Source organism: Pelodiscus sinensis, chromosome 19 (assembly GCF_052426305.1).
Source record: "Pelodiscus sinensis isolate ZL-2025 chromosome 19, ASM5242630v1, whole genome shotgun sequence".
NCBI classification, from domain to species: Eukaryota; Metazoa; Chordata; order Testudines; family Trionychidae; genus Pelodiscus; species Pelodiscus sinensis.
The window spans coordinates 20,374,036-20,399,339 of record NC_143070.1 but is presented as its reverse complement, the minus strand read 5'-3'; the positions used below and the strand labels follow the sequence as shown (position 1 = coordinate 20,399,339).

Genomic DNA, 25,304 nt, shown 5'->3' with positions numbered 1-25,304 from the left:
TATAAGGGCAATAAGATATTCTCCGTCTTACTCTCTGTCCCTTTTTTAACGATTCCTAACTTCCTGTTTGCTTTTTTGATTGCCGCTGCACACTGCATGGACGTCTTCAGAGAACTATTCATAATGACTCCAAGATCTCTTTCCTGATTAGTTGTAGCTAAATTAGCCCCCATCATATTATATGTATACTTGCGGTTATTTTTTCCAATGTGCATTACTTTACATTTATCCACATTACATTTCATTTGCCATTTTGTTGCCCAGTCACTTAGTTTGGTGAGATCTTTTAGAAGTTCTTCACAGTCTGCTTTGGTCTTAACTACCTTGAGCAGTTTAGTATCGTCTGCAAACTTTGCTACCCCACTGTTTACCCCTTTCTCCAGATCATTTATGAACATGTTGAACAGGATTGGTCCTAGGACTGACCCTTGGGGAACATCATTAGTTACCCCTCTCCAATCTGAAAATATACCATTTATTCCTACCCTTTGTTTCCTGTCTTTTAACCAGTTCTCAATCCATGAAAGATCTTCCCTCTTATCCCATGACAACTTAATTTACGTAAGAGCCTTTGGTGAAAGACCTTGTCAAAGGCTTTCTGGAAATCTAAGTGCACTATATCTACTGGATCCTCCTTGTCCACATATTTGCTGACCTCTTCAAAGAACTCTAATAGATTAGTAAGACATGATTTCCCTTTACAGAAACCATGTTGACTTTTGCCTAACAAATTATGTTGTTCTATCTGTCTGACAATTTTATTCTTTACTATTGTTTCAACTAATTTGCCCGGTACTGACATTAGACTTACCTGTCTGTAATTGCTGGGATCACCTCTAGTGATTTTAAAATATTGGCCTCACGTTAGCTATCTTCCAGTCATTGGGTACAGAAGCCGATTTAAAGGATAGGTTACAAACCATAGTTAATAGTTCCGCAATTTCATATTTGAGTTCTTTCAGAACTCTTGGGTGAATGCCATCTGGTCCCGGTAACTTGTTATTGTTAAGTTTATCAATTAATTCCAAAACCTCCTCTAATGAGACTTCAATCTGTGACAAGTCCTCAGATTTGTCACCTACAAAGGACGGGTCAGGTTTGGGAATCTCCCTAACATCCTCACCGTGAAGACTGAAGCAAAGAATTCATTGAGCTTCTCTGCAATGACTTTGTCCTCTTTAAGTGCTCCTTTTGTATCTCGATCATCCAGGGGCCTCACTGGTTGTTTAGCAGGCTTCCTGCTTCTGATGTACTTAAAAAACATTCTGTTGTTATCTTTTGAGTTTTTGGCTAGCTGTTCTTCAAACTCCTTTTTGGTTTTTCTTATTACATTTTACACTTAATTTGGCAGTGTTTTTGCTCCTCTCTATTTACGTCACTAGGATTGGACTTCCACTTTTTAAAAGATGTCTTTTTATTGCTCACTGCTTCTTTTACATGGTTGGTAAGCCACTGTGGCTCTCTTAAAATTCTTCAATGTTTTTTAATCTGGGCTGTACATTTAATTTGGACCTCTATTATGGTGTCTTTAAAAATTGTCTATGCGGCTTGCAGGGATTTTACTTTAGTCATGGTACCTTTTAATTTCTGTTTAACTAACCTCCTCATTTTTCCATAGTTCTTCTTTTTGAAATTAAATGCCACAGTGTTGGGCTGCTTTGGTGTTCTTCTCACCACAGGAATGTTAAATGTTGTTATATTATGATCACTATTTCTAAGCAGTCCTGCTATAGTTACCTCTTGGAGCAGATCCTGCGCACCACTCAGGACTAAATTGAGAATTGCCTCTCCCCTTGTGGGTTCATGAACCAGCTGCTCCAAGAAGCACTTGTTTAAGATATCAAGAAATTTTGTGTCTACATCTCATCCTGAAGTGAGATGTACCCAGTAAATATGGGGATGCTTCAAATCCCCCACTATTATTGAGTTCTTTATTGTGATAGCCTCTCTAATCTCCCTTAGCATTTCATAGTCACTATTACTGTCCTGGTCAGGTGGTCGATAATAGATCCCTACTGTTACATTCTTATTAGAGCAGGGAATGACTATCCATAGCAATTCTATGGAACATGTTGATTCATTTAAGATTTTTACTTTGTTTTATTCTAAGTTTTCTTTCACATATAGTGCCATTCGCCCACCCGCACAACCTGTTCTGTCCTTCCGATATATTTTGTACTCTGGAATGATTGTGTCCCATTGATTGTCCTCGCTCCACCACATTTCTGTGATGCCTATTATAACAGTATCCTCCTTTAATACAAGGCATTCTAGTTCACCCATCTTATTTTTTAGACTTCTAGCATTTGTGTACAGGCACTTTAAAAACTTGTCATTGTTTATTTGTCTGCCCTTTTCTGATGTGTCAGATTCTTTTTTATGTCAGTGTTTTTCGTCTGATCTGGCCCATACTTTATCCTCTTCCATCCTCTCCTCCTGACTAAAACCTAGAGAATCTCTGTCAATAGACTCTCCTCTAAGAGATATCTCTGTTCAAGCCACGTGCTCCTCTGCACCAATCAGCTTTTCCCCATCTCTTAGTTTAAAAACTGCTCTGCAACCTTTTTAATGTTGAGTGCCAGCAGTCTGGATCCACTATGGTTTAGGTGGAGCCCATATGCACTCAGATTAATAGTTTGGTAACAGTTCCAAGTTGTCTAGTTTTAAATAATTTCCCAAGAGATGCAAGGAGACATAATGATCCAGTTGGACATGCTCTAACATATTGGTGTATGAGCAGATGGAAGAGAAGTGTCTATAAAGTAGGAATTTGAAGGGGGCATTTCCCCAGAACCCGAGATCAGCTGGGGAGAGCACTTCCCCAAGCTCCATGGCAGCTGCCCCTTTAAACACCGTAGGCAAAGTTTTAAAGGGGAAGCCGTAGAGCAGATGGAAGAGAAGAGTCTATAAAACATCTTATTTTTAAAGAAATATGGGTTTTGTTTTATTTTACTGTCATTAAATGTGTCAATCAACACTCAAGATGACTCAGATTTTCAGGCATTTTGGCACTCCTCCAAGATTTCTTCACCTCACCGGGCTCAAAAAATCTTTGCATTTCTGATAATAATAGGTAAAAATCTAACCGCTCTCTGCAACTCTTCCAACAAAGAAATTTCACTCACTATTTTCTTTTTAATATTGGTTGGGGTGGGAGGGTGTTTGTTTTTGCAAATACTCACAGTAGAACAGGTCCAAGAGAAGCATAATCACTTTTTTTTGCTGATAGCCTGGTCCAAAAACCTGTTGAAAAGGTCTATCAAGCAGCCAAAATGCTACCAAAACCCAAAAATGTAATAAAATATCCCAGCACCGAGACGGGTGCAATGGGGATAACGTGAGTCTGAGACTCTTCACTTCGTACTCCAAAGTCTGTCTCTGCACTCTCGGGCTGGTAACAATACTGCCTTGCCTCTGCTCCTGCCCACCCCGCAGCACGTCTCGCCTGACATGTCCTGAGCAGGCAGGAGTGAAACGGGCAGCAGGGCTTGGTCTGACATGCAGGGCGGGAAACATTTGTTCCAGTGAAAAGTGAGACAAGCTGCTGTGGGGGCATGGCTACGCGAAGGGCCCGGACAATTCTTGCCGCAGCAAATAAGGGAAATGAGTGTTTCTGGCCCCACCCCTTGTCACGGCCCTGCGTCCTGGCATGTGACCAACATCCCGACCCCAGGTGCATGCTGGGCACCGGGGGGGGGGAGAGGACTGCTCACCCTTGCAGTGGTGCACAATAGTGGTGCGCACACCCACACACAACTCACTTGGCTCACTGATGGAAAATCTGGGTGAGGCCCCACCACACAGGTCTACCTGCCCCGCCCCCGCACGTGGTGACCCTCCCACACGCAGGTGCCCCTCAACTCAGCTCCTCCAATTCCTCCTGCCCCTCCCTCTACCCCTCATTTCCCAGGAGCAGGAACACAGTGAGTAACAGCACAAAGGGCTCCCTCAGAGCACATGGCACATGCGCAGTGACTGCTGCGGGGGCTGCTGCCTTCCAGAGGCCAGTGGCAGTGGAGGATGGGTGGGACCTGAGCAGGGGCAGGGAGTGACTGGCAGGGCAGGGGGGTATGCACTGAAAGTAACATGCTCAGAGGCTGGCCCAGGCGGTGCTTCCCTGCTGGGTGAGGGGCACTCACCTGTGAGCAGGGCAGGACATGGGGAAATGTTTTAGCTGCCGGGCCTGGCTTTAGGGCAGGGGTGGACAATAATTTTTGATGGGGAGGGCACTCCCAAGATTTTGGAAAGTGGTCGAGGGCCACACTCTTCCATGATATTAATAGAGATGTGGAGTCTGGGATGGAGGTTGGGTGCAGAAGGGAGCTTGGGGTAAGGGACTGGGGTGCACGAGGGGGACTAGAGTTTGGGAAGGAGTTGGGATGAGGCAAGCGGTTGTGACCTAGGGCAGGGGACTGGAGTGCAGGGGTTTGGGATGTGACCTAGGATAGGAGGGGATTGTGATTAGGGCAAGAGATTAGGGGGCCAGATCTGGGAGGGGGTGTGGATGTAAGAAGGGGAACAGAGTTTGGGTATGTTGACTGGGGAGGGCAGAGAGTTGGGGCAGGAAAGGGCTGGGGCCAGATACAGGCTGTGGCCAAGAAACTTACTTGCCAGCTGCCAAACTAGCCTGCCTCCCTGCAGAACTTAAAATGTTTCCCAGCAGCTTGCCTGGCCATGTGCTTCCTGAAAACCTGAGCTTTGGAGAAAGGGTGTGATTCTTCTTGGCTGTCTGTTACTTCAACAAGCTGCTTGCATTGGCTGGTTTCTGCCAGAATCTGACCAATGTGATGTGCTCAGGGTGTGGCGGCTCCTAAAACTTCCCCCCTCCTCTCCAGTGTCAAAACAGAAATGGAGCTCTGAAGCCGCTTTTGGGCACACCCCACAGAGCTGTGGGGGAAGCTGGAGAGCCTGCCTCAGACTTGCTGCTGTGTCTGCAAGCCAGATTTGGTGGCTTGGTGGGCCAGATCCAGCCCGTGGGCTGTATTTTGCCCATGCCTGGCTTTCAGGTCTATATAATGCCTGTTTGGTTTCTCTGCCTGCTTAAAGCTGACTGGCTCTCAGTGTAAAACAGGAGCAGGGAGCCTTTGGCCTGGAGGGCTGGACATGGCCCCGGCTTACCTGGATCTGGCCCCTGAAGTTAAGGGAACTCCCGATATTGGGGAGCCTGCTCTGGTCCCCAACCCAAAAAAGGTTCCCTTTTTAACCCCTTTTCAAATGAAGCCAGCAAAAGCTTACACTTAGCAATGTCTAGACTGCAGCAAAGCTAAGCATCTAAGGAACATGACCGAAAAAGCAGACATGTTCTTTCACCATCCTTTAAACCTCATTTCAGGAGGAAGAAGGGATGGCTCAAAAGAGAAGGTTTATCCGAAATTTGGTGCAGTGGGGAAACAGCTTTGTGCCTGGGTAGCTGGGCCAAGTGTAATGGTGTGACAGACTGGACTGGGCCTGGGCACTGCTGAGGATGTCTGCTTAGGGTGAATTGCTCAAATTTGGGGCTCTTTACTGCCCCCAGACTGGAGACTTTCCCAAATAGGCCACCAACCAGTCCCACAGAGTGCTTCAGCTGCCTGGCTGGCCAGCCAGAAGCCTCACAAGCAAAACCCTTCCGACACCCCAGCAATATCTGTGTCCCAGATGGCCCCAGACCTAATACACAGGTGAGGGGTTTTAGACCCCAATTTTACCTACTCCGAACAAGTTCTGTCTGGTTCCAAGAAAGCAGCCACAGATCCCAGGTCAATTTACTCTCTGGATCTTACCCACAAATCACGCTGAGCCAATTCTTTAAAATCTACAATCTAAAGGTGTATTATTACAAAAAGAAAAGCATGAGAGTAAGGTTGTTAAAGTATCATGCATTGAATCTCCCAGTTCTTGATGCAGACTTTGCAGCAGAGATGTTTTAACTGCTGGCTTAAAAGTCCTTGGTGAACATCCTCTGTCCACAGTTCTTTCTAGCTCCTTGATCCCTGCACTGCTGCCTCTGGAATCAAGGGCTGAGTTGAGCACAAAATGGAGGATGCCACATGGCCTCTATATACCTCCTTCCTCGTCTTTTCTTGGCTGCAGCAGGTGTCATGGCTCCTTCCCCACTCTGGCATGATAAATGCAGAAGTGGGGGCCAGCAAGTATACCCCAAAGCCATATCTACCAGGCTTTGGTATAAAACTTCCCCCAAAATCTTAAAAACCTAGATCTTGAGAATAAAACTTCCGCTGCCACCACCCAAATGTTGATAAAGAAATCAGGGGAAAGATCATTTGGAAAATCTCACCCCTAAAATAAAAATCAGGGTACACAATTAACCAATGCCAGGTTAATAAAAAGAAAAGAACGAACTTTTATTATTACAACAATATTCCTGTTGCAAGCATAATGACTAGATAGGAAGGTAACAAAATATACTCATGGAGAAACTCCATGGGCCTAGAACTTAGGGTATGTCTACACTACAGCACTAATTCGAACTAACTTAATTCGAATTAGTTAATTCGAACTAAGCTAATTCCAACTAGTGTATCTAGACCTAAAAACTAGTTCGAATTAGCGTTTTGCTAATTCGAACTAGCATGTCCACACTGAGTGGACCCTGAACCGAAGTTAAGGATGGCCAGAAGCAGTGCCGGCAGGGCATCAGGTTAGGACTTAGAGTGTGGAGCTGCTGTCTCAGGCTAGCCGGGGGCTGTACTTAAAGGGACCTGACCCCCATCCTGGATAGACAGTTCTCAGGTTTCCCCGCTTGCTTGTCTACCTCGATGAGGGACAGCAAAGCAGTCCTGACTTGGAGTGCCCTGAGTGCCCGCCCACAGCACATCACAGCACTCAGCCATCAGCCCGGCTGCACTTGCCGCAGGCTGCCATCCGGGGGGGTCAATCAGGGGGCTGCAGGAGAGCTTCCACCCTGAGGAGCCCGCAGAGCCACCCCACCCCAGTCCTCCCCATCAGGGGCTCATGCCCCATTCGTCCCTCACCTCCTTCCACTTACCCCTCCCTAGCGCCCCTTCCTGATATAAAAAATAAAGGACACGTGTGTTCAAAAATAGAAACTCTCTTTATTTAACAAAACGGGGGAGGGGATTAACCTCTGGGAAGACTGAGAAAAGGAGGTGGGAGAGGGGAGGGGGAAACCTGGGAGGAGGGAGCTGGAAGGGGGAAGCCAGGGGAAGAAGGAGGAGAGGAAGTATAAAACTATGGTACGCCATATCTTCAGTACTGGATGTGGTCTCCAGACCTCAAAAGAGATGTTTTAGCCTTGGAAAGGGATCAGAAAAGGGAAACTAAAATGATTAGGGGTTTGGAACAGGTCCCATACGAAGAGAGGCTAAAAAGACTGGACTTTTTAGCTTAGAAAAGAAGAGACTGAGGGGGGATGTGATCATGAGTGGCGTGGAGAGGGTGCATAAAGAAAAGTTCTTCATTAGTTCCCATAATAGAAGGACTAGAGGACACCAAATGAAATGAATGGGTAGCAGGCTTCAAACTAATAACAGAACGTAGTTCTTCACAAAGCAAATAGTCAGCCCATGAAACTTCTTGCCGGAGGAGGCTGTGAAGGCTAGAACTATAACAGAGTTTAAAGAGAAGTTAGATAAATTCATGGAGGTTGGGTCCATGGAGTGCTATTAGCCAAGGGGTAGGAATGGTGTGCCTGGCCTCTGTTTGTGGAAGTCTGGAGATGGATGGCACAAGACAAATGGCATGGTCATTGTCTTCGGTCCATCCCCTCCAGGGTACCTAGTGTTGGCCGCTATCGGCAGACAGGCTACTGGGCTAGATGGACCTTTGGTCTGACCCAGTACGGCCATTCTTATGTTCTAAGCTCAGGGCTCAGGGTTGGGGGGTCTCACTGGACCACCTTGATTTTCTTGCAAACCTGCTCCTGGGTTTGCATGTGGCTTTTGGTGGCCAGGCTGGCAGCTATCCTGCCCTAGACAGCCACTTTCCTGTGCCTAGTGCGGAGGTCGTGGATGAGGTCCACGATCTCCGCACTAGACCAGGCGGGCGCCCGCCTCTTGCGGCCCCGGGCAGCCTCCTGGGAGCTGCCAGCCTGGTCCCTGGAAGAGGCGGAGGGCTGGGTGGTAGCAGGTGGCTGGCTCATGCCATGCCAGGTGCAGGGTCTGCTGGCTGGGTGCTGGCAAGCTTGCACCTGGCACAGGCACTGTAGCCAGACAGTGCCCCTTTAAGGGCTCCGGGGCTGGGAGGGGGGTAGATGAGTTTCCCTGGTTGTGCCCAGAGTGGCCACCAGGGCAAGCTGGGAAGGGCTAGCCTCCCACTAGTTCGAATTAAGTGGCTACACAGCCCTTAATTCGAACTACTTAATTCGAACTAGGCGTTAGTCCTCGTAGAATGAGGTTTACCTAGTTCAAATTAAGCACTCCGCTAGTTCGAATTAAGTTTGAACTAGCGGTTTGCCTGTGTAGCGCCTATGAAAGGAACTTTGTAGTGTAGACATACCTTTAGTTACAAAGAAAAGCCAAAACATCTTTTAAACAGTGCCAGATCTCAGATCCCATACCCAACCCTTAAAACAATAAAGCCTAACGAAACTACCTAAACTTTACCCTACTTACAGAAAATGAAGAATGGTGTCTTGGAGAGAGAGAGACATGCTTGTCCCTCTCTGTAGCTGCAGAGAACACTCCCAGAGAGTCAAAAGAAGAGGAAAAAAAAACAAATTCCTTTGTCCCAGTTTGAAAGTGCCACCTACATTCCTACTGGTCACTCCACCTGGCTAGATGTAGTTAACTCCTTAATCCCCAGGCTGCTGGCTAACCCTCATAATCATGACAGCAGGTCACCTGGCCCGTGGCCTATCCCTGTGTTCCCTGCTGGTATCCCTTAGGTATCAGTCACCATTCTTGAGGTGTGTCCTTGGCCTATAGAGGGAAATTGTTCCATAGCGACTTGATCATTAGGATATCCATAGGCTGAGCTTTGCCCATTGCTCAACCACATACAGAGAAACATTCAGTATCCACACAGAGTACATGCTTATAACTTTATACGCAGACATTATGCAATTACATTAATAGCATACATGGAATCAGAACAAAGTAAGGTTCTATTTGACACCTCACATGGCCCCCTTGTAACACTTTTGGGGCCGACATCCCCCCCGTGGGTGCAGCAGTGATCTAGCTGCTCCCCTTAAAATCCAGTAACGTGACACCCCCAACTCAAAATTGATGCAGGAGGTGATGCTAGTAACATCACTGAGGGCATCACAGGCCTCCCCATGTTTTGGCTCTGTGCCATTACCCATTCTAATCCAATGTTAGAAACCACAGTACAGAGGTGGACAAGTGTATGAAAACCAAGTTCGCTTAAAACAGGCTTCAGCACTGCAAGTTCTGTTATAGAGACAACCATGTCCTTGCACTGTCTGATAATCCCAAAGTAAAACTTGGTAAAAAACATAGCCCATTGGATCTGCTTTTGCAGCATAATCCCCAAGTGTGTCAGGTGACCTTGCCTAAAGCTAAAGAAAATGGTGAATTTATCCAGGCCAGCTGTGGCAACTCTCTGAACACCAATTAACATTCTGTTCAGGTAGGTATTCTCACCCCTCATAGTGTAGGTATCTTTGCATTTAGCCACAGAAACAAAATGGTGGTGTGCCTCAGTTTCCCTTTTCACACAGCAGCTTCTGACCAGACCCTTCTTTGTCCTGCAAGAAGTTCCAAGACCAGTTACAAGCATTAACCATGAAATATCAACATCCCAAGGTCCTTAACATACATTTTGTCATCTGGTACATTTCTTGAGAAGTTACAAGGTATTTTCATACGATCATGCACATCATACATCTTTACAATTCTCTGCAACAATAGTACATTGGTTACAAGAGTTGACATTAATAGGAGCAAATCCATATCCAGTGTACAGTGACAGTACATTCTTTTACGCCACATCTTTGGCTCCACACCATTGCAGTTCTGGGCCTTCAGGTTTAAACTGCAAGTCTTTTTTGCCAAAGCTAGTTCTACCCTTCCCCCATGGGTGGCTTCAAAACCTGAAGCCTCTGACCTAATAAAGACAAAGGGCTGGCTGGGTGTGTCTTCTGGGACCACAATGACCATGGAATTCTCTCTCTCCCCCCACTCAGTGAGGTAACAACAATAAGCTGTAGACTCACAAGTCTCCTCCTTCCACCTCCAACCTCTGTTTCCACATGGAACTAGATATCAAATTCCCTGATCGATTCCGAGTGTCCACAGTGTCCAGAGATGGGAGCTTAACTTCCATCTCCTGCATCCTAGAATGAGTAACCACACAGCTGTTCTGCTCTGCATACTTGGCTACCCAGTCTTTCTCCCCATGAATCTGAGACACACACTTTCCACTCTCCTCATCCACCTGGGAATAATCCTGTTCCAAACACGCAGACTTCCCAGCAAGCTGGTTACATACAGTCACTTGGACATCAGACTGCTTCAATTCCCTGGCTGTCCCTGCCTCATTTGAAGCAGTTCTCAGTCCCTCTGAGATCTCTCCAAAACCATCCACACTGGGCTTCTCTAAATCCAAGTCAGTGGAGTCATGGTTACCAGAACAATTCTGTCAGGCTCTGAAACAAGTGCCTCACACAACAAGCTGCTGCTTCATACACGCAGAGCTTTCTCTTGACTGCCTTTTCCAAGCAAGGCTTTGTCGCCTCCCTCAGTCACAGCAAACTGCTTGCTAAAAGCACTGCAAGGAATCTCTTCCCTATGAGCTTCCTTAAGCAACTGTTCATCATTCTCTGGCTCTGCAGCAGCATCGCTCTGCTGAGCCACAACCAACTCCTCCTGCAATTCCTTTACTTTGTGAGTCATCTCTGGCCCATCTGGCGGATTCCTAACCAATCTCCCTTCAAGCACACAGACAGATTCACAAGTTATCGGGTCGGAGATGTATTCCTTCCTTTTGCAACTTCCCAGATGGCTGCAAGCTTTCATACTGTCATTAGGCACCAAAGTTAACATGCCCTCATTCTCTCCTTGTGCCCCAGCTAACGGGTCACCCTGGTCCCACAGAGTCACTCCCCTATCCTCCAGCAACACACCAGAATCAGGCACAATGTCAGTGCCACAAGTGTCTGATCTCTGGGGCCCTGGCAAAACACTGCCTGGATCTACCCAAGTAACAGCATCCTTTTCCCCAGCAGACACAAACTTAGGGCCTTTCTGGGCCCTGGCTGTGTCCAGATCTAACTCTGGGACCGCAGCCCTGCTTTCTGCCAACACAGGCTGAGGAGCACCTTCCTCAAACAGTGGACTGGGAGGAAACTCTTCCCCCACAGGCATGCTGCTGCCACCCACAGACAGATAATCAGAGACATTCCCTCTTTTGTCCCAACACTCCTGGCTATTCTCAGGCACACAGCTAGTGACCGAGACAGCTTCCTTCACTGTCCCACTGCTACTTTTACCAGCCAAATTGCGAGCTTGCACACACTGGCTGCTCACATGGTGCTTCTTCCCACAACTCACTTCCAGCTTGTGTAGATTCAGACTCACAAGCGTCCCCAGCCAATGAGCCATCCCCCATAACCTGCTCCAGAGCAGCATTGCCCTGCCTCCTGGGGTCCCCCTGCCCTGCTTCTGATTCCAGCCTCTCCTCTGAGGCATCAGACAGGCCCTCAGAACTCTTACTCACAGGCACACAGCTACCGGTCTTAGGCCCATATTCCTTCTGTGATCCGGTTACTATATTAGCGTGGTGAGGCACATCCACTATGTTATTCCCCACCAAGACCTCAGCCGGGATCAAGTCCCGGGCAGCCACCAACACGTGCTTTCTAAAGTCCCCCCACTCGAGATGGACTTTAGCCATGGGCAGGCTCATAGAATACTCAGACAAAGCCATTTTCGTTACACTTTTCCCAGGCACCATGTCCTCCAATCTTACCAGGTGTCCCTTAACTATTGTGATCTCTGAGCCTGTGTCTTGCCAGCCCCTACATTCGACTCCATTGATCTTTGCCTCCCCCATAAACTTCTCACTGGCCTTCCATGCCTCAGTCCCTACATACTGGGTGAGTCCACTGCCTTCCCTCACCCCACCATAGGTTACATGCTGCTGGGGAGCTAAGCTGCAGGGACACTGTGACAAGCCACTGGAACAGCCCGGCACTGCCCTAGCTGACTGCAGAAACGACAGCTGTTGTGGGCAGCTGGCAGAGTCCACGCATGCACAGATAGTCAGCATCAGGAGTATGGAGCTTAGGCAGTGCCTGAAGCAACCAGCCAAAGGGTTCATTTTGCTACTCAGACAACTTCACCTGCCTCCTTCTGGCCCAAGTAGAGCATCTGAGCCAAAGAGCAGGGTGAGCCAAGCCCCCCAGCCAGGAGCTTTGTAGACAGAGACCTTGGGGAGCTAGAGCTCTGCTGAGTCCTTTCTCTCCAAGTCCTAGTGACCTGCCATGTGGCAGCTCCAGTCTGAGCCCTGCCTGAGGGCCTCGGTGTCAGACCTTCAAGCCTTCACTAGAGCTCCCCTTCTGAGCAGTGTGTTCCTGTCCTGTCCTGGGGCGGGAGGTGGGGATGGAAATGGGCCATGAGGGAGACTAAATTGTACTTTAGAGAGTGCAGCAGAGCACTCAGCTCCCTTGGGGAATCAGTTGGGCCATTCCAGAGGCAGAGAGGATGCACCTTTACTGGAAGTGAGTGTGTCCTGAGATCTTGTACCAGCCACAGCCCAATCTCTGCAAGGTGGGGAAGGTGCCTCTCTGGGAGGGCGACTCAGATCCTGACTCGGAAGCAGTAATGCAACAGACGTTAATGAACAAGATCAACTCTTTTAATTGCTCCCCAAACAGGATTTCCTGTCTCCAAAGCTCGTGTGGTCTCCTGGGTGGAGCAGGGGGAGGAGCAGCAGACCCCAGATCTCCAGGGCTTTTTGAGAGGAGAGATCATCAGACACACCCAGACAGGTGAGCAATCAGCTAAACTGACTCAAACTAATTTGAGTGTCGTCATAGCAGATTTCAGTTGTGCATTTTCATCAAGTGTGACTGACTCTTCAGCCTATCTTGAACACCAGTCAGAGGGCACTGGGTGGGCAAAAGGGTTTTGGGGAAGGAGGATGAACTCAGCTAATGATTATTCAGTCTTTCCAGCCATTCTTGGGGCATGGTCCCCCTTTTCTATTTCTCTTTATAGTTTTCTTTCAGTTTAGCAAAATGAATGATTTCAGTCTCTTTTTCAACAGGTGATGGGAGGCTGAGTGAGAACCATGCCAAAAGTCTTCAGAATGAAGGACCAGAGCAAATGGCTCCATGTGGGATGATGTTGGGAATATCTCAAGAACATGTTTCTCAGAGTCCTAAGCAAGGAGAGACCTGTAAGAGACAGTGTAGCCCACAAAGGCATCAGGGACACCCTCCAGGAGGGGGAAAGGGTAAATTCAGTCACAGAAGCAGGAGGTTGAAAACAAACACAGAAACTGTTCAACAGAAAATCCCCCATCAACAGTCACCCTGCGCTTGCAATGACTGTGCAACTCTTATTAAACACAGAAGAGCCCACACAGGAGAGAAACCCTTCAGCTGCTCTGACTGTGGGAAAAGCTTCAGTCGGAGCTCATACCTTGTTAGCCATAGGAGAACCCACACAGGAGAGAAACCTTTCAGCTGCTCTGACTGTGGGAAATGCTTCAGTGAGAGGTCACACCTTGTTTACCATAGGAGAACCCACACAGGAGAGAAACCCTTCAGCTGCTTTGACTGTGGGAAAAGCTTCAGTCGGAGGTCACAGCTTGTTAGGCATAGGAGAACGCATACAGGAGAGAAACCCTTCAGCTGCTCTGACTGCGAGAAAAGCTTCAGTGAAAGTTCAAGCCTTGTTGCACATAGGAGAATCCACACAGGAGAGAAACCCTTCAGCTGCTCTGACTGCGGGAAAAGCTTCAGTGATAGTTCCAAACTTGTTGCACATGGGAGAACCCACACAGGAGAGAAACCCTTCAGCTGTTCTGACTGTGGGAAATGCTTCAGTCACAGGTCACAGCTTGTTAGACATAGGAGAACCCACACAGGAGAGAAACCCTTCAGCTGCTCTGATTGTGGGAAAAGGTTTAGTCGGAGGTCGTACCTTGTTAGCCATAGGAGAATGCACACAGGAGAGAAACCCTTCAGCTGCTCTGACTGCGGGAAAAGCTTCTGTGAGAGTTCAAGCCTTGTTGCACATAGGAGAACCCACACAGGGGAAAAACCCTTCAGCTGCTCTGAATGTGGGAAAAGCTTCAGTGAGAGTTCCAAACTTGTTGCACATGGGAGAACCCACACAGGGGAAAAACCCTTTAGCTGCTCTGACTGTGGAAAAAGCTTCATTCGGAGGTCACAGCTTGTTAGGCATTGGAGAATCCACACAGGAGAGAAACCCTTTAGCTGCTCTGATTGCAGGAAAAGATTCAGTGACAGTTCAAGCCTTGTTGCACATAGGAGAACCCACACAGGAGAGAAACCCTTCAGCTGCTCTGACTGCGGGAAAAGCTTCAGTAAAAGTTCGGTGCTTGTTGCACATAGGAGAACCCACACAGGGGATAAACCCTTCAGCTGCTCTGATTGCGGGAAAAACTTCAGTGTGAGTTCAAGCCTTGTTGCACATAGGAAAACCCACATAGGGGAGAAACCCTATATTGGAGGTGAGCAAAAGCCTCTCAGTGGGCAGAATCCAGCCCACTTAGGGCTTTGACCCTGCCCGCAATGGGCATGTGCTGCTAGGGAATGAGCTCAGCCCCGTCTCTCTTCCTGCTGTGCAGCCTCTGGAGAGAAGGCAGCAATGGGGCTGAGGCTCCACTGCACAACCTGGGGCCAGCCTTGGAGGCTGGAGGCACCACTGCCCCTGCACCTCTGACTTTCAAGGCCAACTCAGGGCCACAACCATGGAATCTTCTGTCTCTGGGGCCATGTGGCCATAGCAGTGTGCTTCTGGGGCTGGCTCTGGGTGCATTGCTGTGGCAATGGCACCTCTGGCCCCGGGCCATGTGGCTGCTGCAGCGATGCCTCTGGTCTCCAGGGCTGACCCACAGCTGAATGGCTGTGGTAGTGTTGTTTCCATCCTGTGGTGTCCTCCACAGCAGACGGGACAGTGTTGCATCAGAAGTTGCTGTAAGGGGATATAAAGCCAGGTAATATTTCCCCTCATCCCCAGACCCCCCACCCCTTTCCTCTCACTTCCCTCCTCCCCAACACTCAGGAGCCCCAGCTTGCTCTGACACCCTCCCTTGTTCCTGCTTCCTCCACCTTGAAGATGCTCTATTCTTAGCCTGCTTCTACACCACAGCTCCCTCCCAGATCATGCACCCCTTCCCTATTGTATTTGCTGGCAGTCTCGTCTCACACTGTATCCCTCATTTTTGTCCTTATCCCAGAGCCTAAGGATGTCTGTAAAATCCACTAACTCCATAATCCCAGAAAAGTAAATCTGGTCTATAGTAAGCCCTGAAGCTCAGTCTCCCCTTCCTTTTCCCTCACCCTATGAGGCTGGGGCACCAGAGGAGTGAGGCGCCTCAGTTGGGGCCGTATCAGTGAGGTTTTTTTGGGGGGGTTTGAGGAGTTTTTTTGCTTCTCACTTGTGTGGTCTCCAACTGATTTTTCTGTGGGTCAGTGACCCCCAGCCCATAAGTGGTTCTTCACTCTTTCCTTAAAGAAAACATTGAAGTTTTTTGTGTTAGTTGTAATATTCTTTTTTATTTGAAATGAAGTTTGACAAAGTAACATGAGAAACTCAAAATGCTTAATCTGTTTTATAATGTAAATTAAACTGAACTCCCCAGCTGCAGCAATAGCAAAATGTCTCAGGTGTAATTATATAATTAACCATGAGTGTCCATGAGCAACTGGTAGTCCATGGAAAGGTGTGTATTGACCCATGTGGCCCACAGCTTGTGTGGTGGAGAGAGCCCCTCCCCCTTTCCCAGAGAGTGGCATGGCCCTGGACAGGAGGGTTAAATCTTTGTACACCCCTTTGGAACAGTTGCTGACCCCCTTGTTGTAGTTCTTCTAACCTACTGACTGAGCAATCCCTAGGCAGGGATGTGGGTCTGAATCTCATTGGAGGTCACCTTATTCTTATCAGTCAGGGTGCAAAAGTCAAGAGTGATGGTGAGTTTCAAAATCAGAGTTTCTGGGTCCTATTCCTAGTGTTGTACCTGACAGGCTGTGTGACGTCAGACAAGGCCCTTTGCCTTTCTCAGCCTTTGTGTCTCCCTTTGTCAGTTGGATGTAATGATCTTTTCCTGCCTGCCCCATTATGGAGGGAGCTGTGAGGAGACATGTAAGAGTGTTGCTAGCAGCAGTGAATAATAGGAGGTGTCCTATCATGTGGAGTCAGTACAGATACTGTGTGTGTGTGTGTGTGTGTGTGTGTGTAGTAGAGCTCTGTTGTTTCCCCCTTCCATTGTGCAGCATCCCATGTGAACCCCCCAACCAGCGCACGCAGGGCCAGAAGCAGGCAACTCTTCTTGTGGCCACTAGATGGCTCTGCAACCTCCCAGTCTCCTGATTATCTGGATCAGTGGTTCCCAAACTTTTCAGCATCATGTCCTCCTTTTTGATTTTTGAAAAACCCTCTCATCCCCCCACCCCCAAAAAATGGGAGCAAAACTTGCTGAGTTAGAAAAAAAAAGAACTGACGGGGCAGCAAAACTTAATGGCGGAGGGGGGCCTGGGATGCCTCGTGCCCCTCATGGAATTTCTTCATGTCCCCCCCATGGGGGTACACCCCTAGTTTGGGAACCCACGATCTGGATATTTGATCATCTGATTGGGGCCCATCCTAATTCAGCATGGCCAATGGGGCTCTACTCTGTAACAGCTGCCACAGCCAGTGGTGTTGCTATTGTATTGTGTGTCAAGGAACTGCTGGCCCTCATTAAAATTACTCATGAGAGGGATGGGTTAAATAGCCCTTAGCACCAATAGGTATGGGAGAGTTTGATGGGAATCAGATCCTTTAAACTGATGACAGTCCCAGTGGCAAATGAGAGGAGGCCAAGGCTACAGGGGTGCTTGATGGACAAATGGGTCAGCTAATAAAGGAGTCAGGAGGAGGGTCATGTCATCAGTTTGAGCTGCTGTGGTGGCACGTTGGGGTTCCCCCGCCTCCTGCACCCCTGTAGTGGCACAGACTCCGCCAGCCAGTAGAATATAAGGAGTTTATTGCTTCTCCAAGGATACAGCACATATGTAATCTGGTTATAGGGCAGGCCTAGGATGCCTCAGCCCCCCTTGAGATGGGGGGAGACTGGGCCCCTAAATCCCAGCCCATTGCTTAGGCTTCTTTCTCCATTATACCAGACAGAAAGCTAAAAATTCCTTCCAGTCCTTCGCCCCAGCCAGGGGCTGACCTCGCCCTCCTTCCTTTGTCTCTCCCCCCTGGGAGGCAACTGGTTGGACAGGTTGGGAGCCCCTTGCATAATGACTCATCCCCTGTCCTACTGGGCTGTGCTACAAAGAGCCGCCAGCGAAGGTCACCCTCAGCCCAAGCCTAGCAACCAGCAAAATACCAACACTATGTCATAGTTCTCCCCTCTCAGAGTGAGCCAAGAAGAGTCACTCTGCTTGTGACCTAGGAAAGTTCGGGTCCTCTGCGTGGGAACCCGCCCTGGGGACATGGGTGCCCCCCTTGACTTGGGCCAGCCGCGGTGAGGCCCCACATGAATCTGCTTCCCTCTGTCCACTTGCTGCACTGTTCCAGGGGGACTGGCACAGGCCTGTCCTCTTTGGTTGCATCCACCTTTCCACTGGCCTGGATTTCTGGCCAGGGTGTCTCAGGATGGGGCCATGAGCTCAGCGAGCCTTTCCTGGAAAGCCAGGGCATCTTCCACCCCCAACGCTCCATCCAGGGAGGTCTTCCCTTCCCATAACTCACAGGAAGCCCAGGGGCTCCTCTATATGGGGAAGGGCCCCCCCAAGCAGTTTTCTTCCCATCTTGGGCCTTCCCACCCCTCTGGCAGGAGTTGCAGGACTGGCAATATCTCTGCATGGCCGTAAATAGCCCCGGCCAGTAGAAGTGTTGGAGCAGCCTCAGCTGTGTGTGCTGGATCCCCCGGCAGCCTGCAAAGGGGATGTCGTGGGCCAAATACAGCAGCTTGCGGCAATAGTTTTGGGGGACTACCAGCTGCCGCTGGACCCCCCCCATGCCCTCACCTTCGTAGGGGGAAGCCATTCCTGGAACAGGAATCCCTGCTCCCCCAGGAATCTCTCCTGGCCACCTCCCCCCAGGGAACTGAGCTGCACGGAGGCCTGCCTGGAACCTCAGCCTCTGCAAGGAGGGGTCTGCCTGCACCTCAGCCTGGAATTCAGCCGCTGGGGCAGGGATCAGGGTCTGTTCCCCACCTTTGCCTAGGTCCGGGGTCCCAGCTTGGCTGGACCCCGTGTCCCCTGGGATGGGGCCCTGAGTCTCTGGCAGGGAGCCCTCCCCTGGGTCAGGGTCGCCAGCCCCTCGTTGACTTTGGCTACAGGCAGTGACTAGAGCCCGCTGAGATTCATGGGCCACTCCTTTAGGTCATTCTCCATCAGCACCGCCGTGGGCAAGTGCGGGTGCACCCCCACTTCCTTGAGACCTTCCGCCTCCCACTTCAGATGCACCCTGGCTACGGGTACCTTAAATGGGGTCCCGTCTATGCCCCTCAGGGTCAGCTGAGTGTTGGGTAGCATACGATCTGGGGCTGTTGTACTTAAAAGAAGTACTTGGGATCTTTTTCAGAGGGATAAGGCAACATGCCACATTTATTGATCACACATAGAATAATCAATACTTGGATCATATGCATATGATACATCACATCACACACACAAAAGCACACTCCATCTTGTTGTTACCAAAAGTAGCTCCCCCTAACTGCACTGGCCAGGTGCGTTAGATGGGGGAGGGGGTGGAGCCAGGCTTCTGCCGATCTGGATCGATGCTCCCATGTTGACAAGAGGAAAACCCGGGGTCCCTCTGCAAGATGCCTCCTTTTTATCCCTCTCATGCAGCCAATTAGTCATCAACTGGCCTTTCTTAATATTGCTTCAAAGAGAGTTGTTCCAAGGGTGGGCACTTGCTGCTTGACTCCCAAGGTGTCTGTATGTGCAGTCTTCTTAATGAGCTCACTTTGCAGATTGTGACGGCGCGTTGGGGGTCCCCCATCTCCTGCACCCTGAAATGGCACAAACAGACTGCACCAGCCGGTGGAATAGAGGAAGTTTATTGCCTCTCCAGGATACAGCACAGCACAGATGGAATCTGGTCACAGAGCTGGGCTAGGATGCCTCAGGCCCCCTTGAGATGGGGGAGACTGGGCCCCTAAACTCCAGCCCCTTTCCCTAGGCTGTCTCCTCCATGCTCCCAGCCTGCAACTCACTAACTCTCTTCCAGCCCTGCCCCCCAGCCAGGGCAGCATTCCACCTTCCTTTGTTCCTCTCCTTGGGGGGTGTCTGGCCATACTGGTTTGCATAGTGACTCATCCTGTTTTGCTGGGTCGTGGTACCCACGGCAGCCAGTGGGGGTTACCCCAGAGCCAGCAGCATAGAAACCAGCCAGGTACCCCCACTACGTCACACAGGTATTGTCTTAGATCTGGCTCCCAGACCTTCTCCACCCTTGCAACTGCTGTTGGAGGTGCTCCCCTTTCATTCTCCATTCACACCTCATTCATTTCAACAGGGCAATCAAGGAAAGGGGAGAGCTCAAAAGACTTTTTTTAATACAAAGTTATAGGAGAAATGTTACAGAGATTCTGTAAGAACACAAAGATATATCTTAAAGGACAAGATCTTAATACAAAGTATAATATCAAAGAGATTTCTCCACGGGGCCATTATGTCAGGTCGGGCCAGCGTCACCTCCGCCCCTGTGTCCTAGAAACCCATTGCCTTGTCGCTCTGCAGTGGCTGCCCTGCCCCCACCTGGTACACACAGAAATTCACCTCCCAAGGGTCAGATCTCCCATGGGAGGTGCACTGAGCATACTTTCCCCCCACTCTGAGCTGAGGTTTGCCTGCCAGCCCCTGCCTCTGGGGCAGCCTGCCCTTCCTCCAGCCCCAGCTAGTTAACCCTGGAAAGTCCCAGGTCATGGGACCTGTTCTTGTCGCTGTGGCACCGAGCCCTCTTGTGGCCTTGTTGCCCACAGCGATGGCAAGTTAGGTTCTGTGGGCCCCTTTGGGCTGGCTCTGTCCGGGCCAGTTTTCTGGGGCACCGATGACTGGTCCTAGTCCCTGGGGCTTGCCTCAGAGGTGCCTCTCTCCGTCGCTCAGCCGAGAACCAGTTTCTGGGCAATTCCCTTTCTCTCCAGGACTCCCGTTCACACCCAGACCGGCTCTCTGTGAATTTGTCCACCAGCCTCCCAGCTTCCTGGGGGTTCTCCGGATTTTGGTCTTTGAGCCACAGCCTCAGGCTGGGCGTGTATGCTTCACAGAACTGATCCATCATGATCAGCTCTTCTGTGGTCTGGGCTCCGACTCCAGACACTCACTTGTGGCAGTATTGAGTTTGGCGGGAGGCCAGATCCACATAGGTCTCCCGTGGCTCCTTCTGCACCCTCTGGCACTTCTTTCTGTATGTCTCGGGGGTCAGCCCGAACTTGTGCAGCAGGGCCTCCTTGACCCATTGGTAATCGCCTGGCTGTAGGTCTTCTGACTGACTGAGCACCCTGGCAGCCTCCTGCTTCAGTGCAGGGATAAGCTCCTGCAGCCAGTCAGCTGGGGAGACCTGTTGCAGTTCACAGGCCCTCTCAAAGGAGCTGAGGAACCTGTCTATGTGACCCACATCCTTCAGTTGGGCCACCACGAGCTTCTCCAAGCATCTGGCTGTCCTGGGCCTGTCCGCACTTGGCGCAGCTGGGGCCCTACTGTTTCTCTACTCTGCCATGGCTAGCTCATGCTGTTGCTGCTCTCTACGGTCCTGGACTTCCAATTCCTTCATCTGCAGCTGGGTCTCCAGCCGCTGCAGCTCTTCTGGGCTGGCCCCTGCCCTAGACAGACGATGGCTTGCAGGGCTTCCTGGGAGGTAGTTCGGTCTCTCTGGCAGGCTCCAGCGCTCCACCACCTCTCAGAGCCTGAGACGATCCTGGGGGTGGGGGGGCGGGTCTGGCTGCTCCCCACTGGGACAGGATCCCAGCCCCATGGTTGGTCATTCTCCTCCAGCTGGGCAATCCCATAGGCAGGCCCATCTCTCTGCACAGTCCCCCCAGCTCTACCTTCAGGAGTCAGGCATAGGCCATCTCCCTGCTGGTCCCCTTGGTGTGGTCTCACCAGCCTAGTGCTGTAGCACCCACGATTCCCAGGAACCACTTCGCTCTGTCTCCAGCACGCATGCCTCCATAGCTCTTGCTTCTACTGCGCCTTGTTACTCGCTGCTGGAAGCTGCATCCACGCTGTGCAGTGCATCCCATTTCTGACACCACTGTAGTGGCGCATTGGGGTTCTCCCATCTCCTGCAGTCCCGTAGTAGCACGAACAGACTCTGCCGGCCAGGAGAATGTAGGGAGTTTATTGCTTCTCCAAGGATACAGCACACATGTAATCTGGTTACAGGGCAGGCCTAGGATGCCTCAGCCCCCCTTGAGATGGGGGGAGACTGGGCCCCTAAATCCCAGCCCATTGCTTAGGCTGCTTCCTCCATGATACCAGGCAGAAAACTAAAAACTCCTTCCAGCCCTGCCCCCCAGCCAGGGGCTGACCTCACCCTCCTTCCTTTGTCTCCCCCACCCCCCGGGAGGCAACTGGTCAGACAGGTTGGGAGCCCCTTGCATAATGACTCATCCCCTGTCCTGCTGGGCCGTGCTACAAATAACTGCCAGCGGAGGTCACCCACAGCCCAAGCCTAGCAACCAGCAAGGTACCAACACTATGTCACAAATTTCTCAGACAGAGTGGGTTCAGACAGATTGGGGTCGAGCTAGGGAGAGAGCAGAGACCGAATTGAGCTGGGGAGCAGAGTCAGGTGAGCCAGAGAAAGGTAGAAAGCAGCCAGGCAGCATGACAGTGCTGGGTGCAGAAACAGCCCAGAGAGCTCACCTGTGTGGGGAGCAGTCTTCAGTCACCAGAGCAGGGAGAGAAGCAGCCCAGAAGGCAGAGCAGCATCATTGCAGCAGCGGAGTGAGGCTGAGGTTGGAGCAATTTAAAGCTGGGAGCTGTGAGCAGCTGGGCAGAGCAAGGGGGGATCCTGGGCTGAGGGCCTGGCACTGGGAGATCCCACCAGTCCAGAGGCCTGGCAGGCCACTCGTGGAGAGATCATTACCCTGATGCAGAGAGGGGGAGGGCTGACACTGTTAAGAAGGGTTCTGCCACCTAGCATCTGAAGGCCTATGGCCACCACCAGAGCAATTGTCTGACCCACAGCAGAGCTGAGCACTTGAAGGGAAGCCTGGGGCAGTCTCTGAACTTCCCATAGGTATCTCAGGTAGGTGTGTGTGATGTCCTTAGGCCACACAGCAGTACTGTGTGTTTTCTTTTAACCTTTCTCATTTTCCCTTTTCTTAATTGTTGTTTTATAAATGGTCCTTGCTCTAAGCTGTATGTAGCCTGTGGCGGGCCCCTCCCGCCTACCCTCTTAAGTCCAAGGCCCTCTGGCTTGAGTCTGAAGCACCATCCACATCCAGCCCTTTAAGACAAGGCCAAGGCCCTCTGGCCTGAGTCCATAACACAGTTCAGGGTTGTAGCAGGGATGCACCCCAGGTAGGGGGACCCGGGCCCACCCTACTCCACCAGATCCCAGCCCAGGGCCCTGTGAGCAACTGGATAGCGGGTCACATCCTCAGTGGGGCAATCCAGCCAAAACACACCAAGGTTCTCTGGGTGGGAGAGGGGGCTCCCACTCCTGCCCTAGGCCACTTCTTACCTGGTTCCCTGGGGTTCCTTCCCCTGTACTTGTCCCGCTTGCTGCGACCTCTGGGCCGGCATCTTCTTGGCAGGCAGTCCCTGGGTCACACCAGCTCGCCTCCACGTCCCCTCCTGGAGTCTCCAGCAACAGCAGTGCAGGTGCTCCCTTCACAGGTCCTTCTCTGGCTGTCTCCCCAGACTGAGTCCTTCCCCAGGCTTGTATAGTGGAGCTACAGCACAGGCATGCTCGGTAGGGCTATGGGGGAGGGGCCTCTGCAGCTAGGCAACCCTGGCTGGGCCCTGCAGGTTCAGTGCGAGGCTGCCTCTCCCTGTCACATAGCCATAGAATCATAGAACTTGAAGGGAACTGGACCATTGAGTTCAGTCCCCTGCACTCATGACTGGACAAAGAACCACCAAGACCATCCCTGATGGGTGTTTGTCTAATCTCCTCTTAAAAATCTCTAGTGATAGTATCAGGTCTGATCCCCACTCTGGCACTGTGAGTACAGAAGGTGGGAGCCTGCAAGAGACCTTAAACATACTTTGCCTCTGTAGGCTTCTGCTTAAAAGTTCCCCAAGGTCACAAATCCTCTGGCCTTTGGAGACAGGCTGCTACCACCAAGTGAAAACTGCTTTTCCTCTTGAACCCAGGACGAAGCATTTAGAATTTCTTCTAGAGGGGTACGCCAAACTCTTCTACCACAGGAGATCTTGAAAAACAACCATACCTGGAATCTCTGATTACATGCTTTAGACTGAGAGGTCAGCTTACACAGAACACATATTTCCTTCTAGGACACAAGAATCAAATCTTCACCTTGAAAAAAGGTCATTTTATTAACAAAAGAAAAAGCTATACTTGATAAAGCATACTTGGTTGCTAGGTGTTTTAATGCAACTGAGAAAAGAACAAATTAATAGCAAAGAGAAATTCATCCTTGGGATTCATCTTAAGGTTACAGTATTGGGGGAGGGGGACCATTGACTTAGCACAGAGACGTTTAACCAAACAACAAAATAAAGAAAATAACCTGATTACCTCTAAATAGATATTTCCGGTCTACTCATACCTATGCTTCAAGGTCCAGTCTATTTCCATGCCCTGTATTCTTTGTAGGTAAGGTAATTCTGCCTGGTTCAATTCATCTTGTTCCTTTAGCTTCTGACTTAAAACACACACAAAGAAACATAGCAGGCAGGTATCTCTTCCAATTCAAATGTCAATAATTTCTTATTGGTTTTTCTGGCTTCCTTTCCACATTTTATAGCTACCTCAGTTGAACCCTTTAGTTAGTGAATATGGAGATGTTTAGGAAAGACCAGAACACCTCCTATCCATCACACACCTCTCAAATCACAGACTGGGCCAGATGCGTGGTCCACACTGGCTGTGATTTTTTTTCTGGTATTTTAGACGAAAACATAATATACCTGCTCACACTAAATTCACTGCTGAATGCACAAAGAACTAAACAAGCACCCCTGCATGCCTGGAATACAATGACTTAGATACATGGAGATTTTTAACTGGCTTAGTCCAGAAAACTTTCATGGGAGCGTGCATTAGCCACTTTGTTAGAAGCTCCTGAGATGTGTTGTATGTCAAAGACAAAGTCTTGGGGAGCCAAACTGCACCGAAGGAGTATCCTGTTAGTCTCTTTAACTGTGTGAAACACTTCAGAGCAGAATGGTCAGTCTGCAGATGGAAGTGCTATCTCTAAATACGTGGTCATAGCTTCTCTAGAGAGTATATAATGGTGTAGCATTCCTCCTCAGAGACAGACCAGTGGCTTTCCCTCTCTGAGAGTATTTTACTGAGGAACACAACAAGGTGGAAATGTTGATCTGGCTGGTATGAAACCCTCTCTGTTCCTACCCCAAACATTTGTGTTTCTTTTTCCGATTTATCTTTGCTTAGGACTGTAGTTTTACATGAGGGGTAAACAGGGCTTGAAGCTGTGCAGAGGTCTTGCCAAGGGCACATCCACTTCTCCACAGTCCGTAGCTGCCCAGCAACTTTTGTAACCATGAGCAAGCACATTACCAAACCGTCTTACTTCAGAGGCTGGGCCAGCCAGACTCTGCACTCAGGTTTGGAGGGTAACCAAGAAGAAACAAATTGCTTAATGCAAATAAATGCAAGATTTATTAGATATTACAGATGATATAAAAAGAAATATACAACATCCCTTTGTTGCTTACAACATCCCTTTGGCTTGCTGGTGACTCCTGACTCCCAGAGCTCAGGGAGAATGTGAGGGTCTCATAGTTGAACCATGAGGTTCACAATCAAACCAGCCCCCACCTATGGGATGTGTAATTGTGCTGGAATCTGGTTACTCTTGCTGTGTACAGTGAGAAACAGTCTGGTGGGCCACATAGAGAATTCTTTTGGAATGATGTAGCAGTGACTGAGACTCTGTCTTGCTGCCTACAGCAAATCCTCCAGGTACTGCACGGTACTGGTTAGAAGTCGTGTCACTTGTGCAGCAGCACAGAATAGTTGGTACGT

At 49.8% G+C, this 25,304-nt stretch overlaps 1 protein-coding gene and 1 pseudogene across 1 annotated transcript in view; one reads left to right on the top strand and one right to left on the bottom strand.

Annotated features, from left to right (window-relative positions):
• Nucleotides 1-24,938, top strand: part of LOC149522252 (uncharacterized) — a 55,070-nt gene extending 30,132 nt beyond the window's left edge. Inside the window, exons 5-6 of the mRNA XM_089771032.1 lie at nucleotides 12,800-12,913; nucleotides 13,192-24,938. Coding sequence (XP_089627158.1) covers nucleotides 12,800-12,913; nucleotides 13,192-14,675 — 1,598 coding nt within the window. The 3' untranslated portion in view covers nucleotides 14,676-24,938. The remainder of the gene's footprint in view (nucleotides 1-12,799; nucleotides 12,914-13,191) is intronic.
• LOC149522253 (uncharacterized) lies at nucleotides 20,016-22,870 on the bottom strand (annotated as a pseudogene).
• Nucleotides 24,939-25,304: the final 366 nt, after the last annotated feature.